The 7,500-nt window shown below is 36.8% G+C and overlaps 2 protein-coding genes across 2 annotated transcripts in view; one reads left to right on the top strand and one right to left on the bottom strand.

Moving 5' to 3' along the window:
- The window catches only part of LOC106880393 (uncharacterized), a 5,063-nt gene extending 3,264 nt beyond the window's left edge, over positions 1 to 1,799 (top strand). The window contains exons 3-6 of the mRNA XM_014930309.3: positions 228 to 275; positions 468 to 527; positions 1,225 to 1,381; positions 1,511 to 1,799. Coding sequence (XP_014785795.2) covers positions 228 to 275; positions 468 to 527; positions 1,225 to 1,376 — 260 coding nt within the window. The 3' untranslated portion in view covers positions 1,377 to 1,381; positions 1,511 to 1,799. The remainder of the gene's footprint in view (positions 1 to 227; positions 276 to 467; positions 528 to 1,224; positions 1,382 to 1,510) is intronic.
- LOC106880385 (uncharacterized) overlaps positions 1 to 7,500 on the bottom strand; it is a 102,731-nt gene that overhangs the window by 41,964 nt on the left and 53,267 nt on the right. The gene's annotated exons all lie outside the window — the stretch shown is intronic.

The following is a 7,500-nucleotide window of genomic DNA, read 5'->3' as shown; positions in this document are numbered from 1 at the left end:
GTAAACCAGAAGCTGATGCTACGATTTGAGCCATGCTTTATAAGTATATATCTCACTCAAATAACACCTTTTCGTCCTATCAGTGTAAATATGTACGACAGTGTGATGTAAAAATCTGAGCGGGGCTACACTTGATAGATATAGCAACCAAAATCGCCCTGAAACTTGATCAGCTTCACTCACACATACATGTACGATTTCTATAATTATATTTGTGCTGGTTTCAGAGTTTACACCTCGTGACTATGACCAGTCTGAACGAACATCTTTTGAAGGTAAATCTTTTTTAATTTCTCATGTATTAGACCTTCTTAAACTTTAGTTAACAAATTAATATACTGTGTTACGTATTAATATATATTTTCGTGTGTCTCTAAGAGAGTCTGTGTTATCTTTTCCTTTCGTATTTTTTGTTTTGTTTGTTGTAATAATTTCATCTATTGTCTGTTTTTTTTCTTTTTTTCCAGACTTACCCTCGACCGACACCGATCCTTGGGCTGACCTGGTTGACGAACCATCATATTTTGGTAAGTTATTAATGCACTTCTCATGTTTTACTATATATTATAAACTACCTACTCGATTGTTTTGTATTTTCTGAATATTTAAATATGGTACATTGACATATATACACACTCATGCATTTGAATATATGTATATACACATTTATATATATTTATAATGCACGAAACTCTCTGACCTTGGGTTATTTTGTTACTTCTGCTAAATATTAATAAAGATAGATAGATAGATAGATAGATAGATAGATAGATAGATAGATAGATAGATAGATAGATAGATAGATAGATATGGATATGCATATATGTTTGAATTTTTTAAATCTCTCATGCATTGGTTTTGGATATGTCAAATGTGCCTCTCGTTTCGTTAGAGTTGGCATTCGTGATATTTTCAATTTTCTAAATTTTAAGGGATCCCAAAATAACGTGAACATGCGAAAAGTTAATTCATTTTGCCTAAACTAGGGCTTACGACTACCGAAGCATGGCCGACTCAATCATGAATGTAATACTGTTTGAGAACATATTTACAGCATGTTGTGAATGATGATGATATATCTATGTATTGATAACTTCATGTCGTTGTGATACATATGTTCTTGCATATATACTTTTCTCAAAATCTCTTTTCCATGTTTCTATTAGTGTATAACATGAATTTTTATTTATTTGTTACTTCATTTATTTATTCATTACTACATAGATGATGGTAACCAGAACGAAGAGGACCCACCTCGTATTCCAATTATTGTCACCGACATTTACATGCAAGGCAGTTCCAGGATGCATCAGGTCGCACAGATCATCGTTTATTCCGTAAATGGTCATGTGACCATGTCTGTACAATTTGGCTAAATTAGGTAAGTCATGATTACATGTTTTTTAGTAATTTTAAAACAGCACAATAAACTATCTGATCTGAGAAGATCTGTTTATCGATATGTTATGTATACCTACGGGTCTTATATAACTTTTATCTTTGTTTACAGATATGCCAATCTCTTTGACCGCTGTGAGATTTGAATAGAGAAGCTGTCATACAGCACAAAAGGTTTGACCGACGTTCTAACGAACCTGAATATCCAGCTGCATATATGAGCAGCTAAACGAAGCACAGAGTTATCCGGCCCCGGGTGTCAAATACCAAGATCACCCTTGCCCCTTTTGTTAAAGTTAAAATAAATTTCGTAAATAAAAAAAAAAGGGGGAATGCAGCAGTTATCATGAAATGATAACCGAATGATTGAAAATTTATAGACATATTTTAAATAAAATATTAAAAATCATATCTATTTTATATTCATTAATATTACTAGCAGGAGAATGGCATTAAGAGTTTGGTTTTTGATGATTTCTATAGTTTCAACACTATTTCGTTTTTGAGATATGGAGAAATATATTGTCGATGTGTCATCTCCCAATGAATATGTGTGCGTGTATGTGTGAATATATGTCTGTCTATGTGTGTGTGTGAGTGTGTTTGTGTGTGTTAGTTTGTGTGTGTGTGTGTGTGTGTGTGTACATGTGTTACTTTCTCTCTCTATGTGTATGTGTGTGTGTATTTTTGCGTATGTGTGTGTGTGTAGTACGTATGTATATAATGCAGCTAGGTATGGTAAAATTGCAGCTGTCTCCTTTTGAAGTTCATTTACTTATTGCTTTAAAACAGCTAAATAACTCTTCCAGATTTATCCGGCTCTGTATGCTAAGAACACACTCGCTCTATTTGTCAGATTTTAAGAAAATTCGTAAATAGAAGTGGGATGAAACTATCATAAAAGTGGTGACCGAATGACCGAAAATTTGTGGACGTATTTTTAATAAGAGATTTAAAATTATTAATCAAATTTTATATATATATATAGTCAATCCAAACATGAACAAGCAAGAAAAACCAACAACGCGAGGACGTGCAATAAGTTCAGTGTTATTGGACGCTCAGGAAAGGAAAGAAAAGAAAGAAGACTTCACGTTTCGAGCGGAGCTTTTCATCAGAAATATAAAAAAAAGTCCAAAGAAGGGGAGACGGAGAAAGAAAATCGCCAACGATAGACGGGCGGTCACATATTGAAATGACCGGAGGGGAATGGGTGAAGAAAGAGTTCTTCCAAAGACAGGAGAGTGCAAGAGAAGGAGGTATGTGGGGGTGGGGTGCGTGCGCGCAGCTGTGTGTGTATGTGTGTGTGTAATGATAGCACGTGTATGTGCGTATGTCTGTGTGTGTGTGTGGTTGTGGCTGTTTATGTATGTGTGTCGTTTGACTTACTGTCGTTTAAGGTCATAAAAAGAATTTATAGTAAGAATTTTGGCAGGAGTGGCTGTCTGTTGTGAGTCAACCTACACATGTGCGTAGGAGAATTGTCAGCAGAAAGGTGATTAACTGGTAGTTTGAAGTATGTAGCGGCTTTTAAGCTAGCTCCGGCTGAGGGCTCTTCATTAGGCCTTCGGCCCTACAACGACACTTCATGCATTGAGTACATATTAAATTTATTTAACTTGAACAAATTTTACAAATAATTAAACAGTTTTCATCAAAACAATGATATAATTTGTCTATTTGGAACTTATTGCAATGCTGCATCATAAACAACATTTTTGGTCTCCCCATTCGGGATCAGTACAAATAGCTTGTTTTCCATTCCCAATCTTTGAACAACCAACACAGAGCTGGCCGTGAGAAAAGCAGGGTTCCATCAGATGAAGCCCAGTTACTTTCAGTGATTGGACATGGGATCTATTGATTGACAGTGACTCACACTGGAAACTGAAGTCTTTGGAGCTATCGCCACAACGACTAGTTACCCATTAGCATCAATGCCGCTGATTTCCATTGAAATTTGTTCGAGCCAAGCATCACATATTGCTCGATAGAAATTACTCCAATCTACAATCGTGGTTCTGCTTCGTATAGAAGATCCATGCATCATATCGTTGTGTGACATATCGCGTAACCAACAATAAATGATTAAAAGGATGTTATACAGGGGCAAATGGCTTTTGTCAAAGTATGAATTGTGACAGATTGATTTTCGTGTTTTACAAAGTTTGCAGTGCCAAACGATTCAATCAATAATGTCACCACGTGTGATAAGTCCATGTACCTGTTCATAATTAAACGGCGCCGTGCCAAACATTGAAGATGCATGATTCTGCAAATTTGGCAATATTCTACGATTCTACTAACATTGTGTCGCGATTCAGGATTTCCATTCGGGTACAATAAACTACAGTATCGCTGGTCTTCCACGTGATATCTCGATTGATACCCAATTCCAAACTAAACTAGTTTTGGTGTGATGTAAACGCATTTAGGTAAAGTAAGTAAAGTAAGTTGATTTATTTCCCTTTGTTTCTTTTATTCGTTATCTCCCCTTAATTTTTATTTACTTTTTGTACACCCGTAATGAAAATTTGGGAATCGAAAATTTCAGGATTGCGTGTCCGGATTTGGCCCGCATTGTTTTAAATTTACTCATCGAGTCGGCCTGATTTCAAAATGGTATGATATGTTAGGCTACAGCCTGCAGGAGTACAGCTGAAAAAGTGTGACTCACTGACAAACTGACATTTGCATTTATTATATTAGATACTAGCTTAAAAGCTGCCCTATCTGGCAGCTTTCGAGCAAGATCCTGTGGGTGGGGGCTCTTCATTAGGCCTTGGGCCCAACAGTGGCACTTCATGCATTTAGTACATATTAAATTTTATTAAACTTGCACAATATTTTTCAAGGAATGAACAATTTTCATCAAAACAATGATATGATTCGTCGACTCGGAACTTATTGCAAAGCTGCATGATAAACAACAGTACCAGTACCAACGCCACCACATCTGCTATTCACACACCGTTCAGACTTCTGACACCACCACCATCAATACCTTTAACTTTGCCGCCTTCCGCTCTACCACCATCACCACTGTCTTTCACATCACTTACTCTCACCGTCATCCCTGACCGCCTCGGACGCCACAACCAGCATTATCACCGACGCCCCCACCACTATCACAAATACAACTCCAACTATTACCCCGTTATCATCAGGAAAAGGTTAAATGTTTGTCCAGTATGTTAGTTCAGTGTTCAGTCCTTCTTTCCATGACATACCCACTTTTCTCTCTCTCTCTTATTACTCCCACTGCCATCTTGTCTCTCTTTGTCTCTCTGTCTTTTACTTTCTCTCTCTCTCTCTCTCTCTCTCTCTCTCTCTCTCTCTCTCTCTCTCTCTCTCTCTCTCTCTCTCCGCCACCGCCCTCACTGTCTCTATGCTTACCATTATTCTCACCGCAACATGAGCATTAGTAGAAGTGTCATTGAATAGTGAGGGAGGGAGTAAAAGTGTGACACACTGATACACAGCAATTAGTTTTCGCATTTATTATATATATTCGTTTTCTTTTCTTTTACTTGTTTCAGTCATTTGACTGCGGTCATGCTGGAGCACCGCCTTTAGTCAAGCAAATCGACCCCAGGACTTATTCTTTGTAAGCTTTGTACTTATTCTATAGGTGTTCTGGCCCGAATCACTAAGTTACAGGGACGTAAACACGCGAGCATCGGTTGTCAAGCGATGTTGGGGAGACAAACACAGACACACAAACATATACAAGCACGTGCGCACACACACATACACGCATATATATATACATATATATATATATATATATATATATATATATATATATATATACACACACATACGATGGGCTTCCTTTAGTTTCCGTCCACCAAATCCACTCACAAGGCTTTGGTCAGCCTAAGGCTATAGTAGAAGACCCTTGACCATAGTGCCACGCATTGGAACGGAACCCGGAACCATGTGGTTAGTAAGCAAGCTACTTAACACACCGCCAATCCTCTATATAATAATATATTATAAATATATATATATATATATATATATATATATATATATATATATATATATATATATATATATATATATATATATATATATATATATATATATATATATATATATATATATACATATATATATATATATACATACATATATATATCTTATTAGACAGAAGGTAGGATTGTTACTGCATGAATTGTGTGTCTCCTTTTGCCATACATATTTGTAAAGAATCTAAATTCTTAATTTTCCATGTAACAGCTTCTTACATGCATCTTGTTTTGAGCATGAATCTCTCATAAATATTCTTTTCTGTTCTAGGCACAAGGCTCGAAATGTTGGGGGACCCCAGTACGCAACTGGATGAAAAGCAAAAGATGAAAGGCAAAGTCGAGTTCGGCGGAATTTGAACTCAGAACATAAAGACTGACGAAATACAGCTAAGCATTTCGCCCGGTGTGCTATCGTTTCTGCCAGCTCGCCTCTCATAAATATTGGGTGATCTCACAAATATTTTCGGTTATATTTCTATCCATTTAGGGATCATTTCCTAGTAAAGTGTACCGCAACACTACACCTCTGTCTGGAAGCTTCGAATAAATCTTGGTAATGTTGAATCATGCACTCTCACAATATGCCCATCCCAGCAGAGCTGGATCTCCGGAAGCTTAGGAAACAAAACGGATACTCTGTCACACCTATCTGTCTATCATATATCTTTCCAAATTGAGCTTTGATTATTCCATAGATATGATTTATGGCAAAACTTAAGATTTCTTGAATGAGATTAGTACACTTTGCAAGTTCTAGCACCATAGAGTGGAAATAGAAAGACGGAAGAAGGCAGCATTGTAAGCCTTAATTTTTTTTATCAACGTAAATAGTTTGATTGTTTCACTCTCAAGGCCCTAAATCATGCGCTCTCCTTGCCAATACTTGATGACACAACAGCATCGATTTGCAGATAGTGTAGTCACAAAATATTCAAAATTGCCTTTAATTTTTTTTCCAGTCGTTATAGATTTTTTGTGGTGCAGGGCAGATTGAATATGAAGCCAGAACTGAAATTTGATCAAGTACTTGCAGTTGTGGATGCACAAGCAGCTACAAACAGCTGCTCACCGAAACAAAGATTTGTCTGAAATCTGTGAAGATTGGGAAAGTTCCCATCATGTCTATAATTCATATCAGTTCCAGGTGGTGGTGTTTCAAAAGGCGTTTGTAACCTGGCAGAAAACACGATAGTGAAAAGTGGTAGGTGTTAAAGAAACAAGTCTATTCACCGATTTAGCGACAGGGTATGGCTCAGATATCTTCCCATTCATTTTAACTCTAGTCAGCATGTTATCATTAAGTTGACGTATAATATTCGGAGAGGAGAAACATATTGAACACCGTTTCACTAAAAGCCATTACGTTACGCTTTATTATAGATGTTCGCTTAAGTAAATGTTGCTACACTATCAAGTAGCGTTACATCAGAAACACAAGTCGTTTATTTGTCTATAATGTGTGAAGAATCTGTCTTTCTCTGGCTAGGTTCAAGAGTCACACGAGAGGGCATCATGGTATGAAGTAAATACAGTAACTTCAGTACAATGCGTGGCAAGGTGATAAAATCGGAAGTTAACATGATACATTATTTACGAAGTCATGCAAGAATAAAAGGTTCAAGAATAAATACTAAGACATCACACTCGAGGACGAGTTGACACCTAATGCGCATGTGGGTATTTACGCAGAAGGACTTTCTGGTTTAGTATCCAGCTCTGCATATAATTTACCAACGTGGGCTGGTCTATAAGCCATGACGAAGGCAGCTAATCCAGGTGATAAAGAACTCTAATAGAAATGCCTGCGCAATTCTTATTCCCTTGGCATTCCATAAATTCAGATAGAAAGAGACAGCCAGACAGACACACACACACACAGAGATAGATAGATAGATAGATAGATAGATAGATAGATAGATAGATAGATAGATAGATAGATAAACAGGTAGATATGTGTGTGCCCGTGTGCATACGTATTTGCGCATATGTGTTGACGCATGTGTGTATACAACGGTGTGTATATGTAAATAAGACAAATGTGTTTAAAAGTAACATATATATATAT

The sequence above is a fragment of the Octopus bimaculoides genome, chromosome 13 (genome assembly GCF_046866305.1).
Source record: "Octopus bimaculoides isolate indiv1 chromosome 13, ASM4686630v1, whole genome shotgun sequence".
Classification (NCBI taxonomy): domain Eukaryota; kingdom Metazoa; phylum Mollusca; class Cephalopoda; order Octopoda; family Octopodidae; genus Octopus; species Octopus bimaculoides.
Note: the sequence above shows the minus strand (reverse complement) of the source record. Positions and strands in the feature narration are given on the sequence as shown.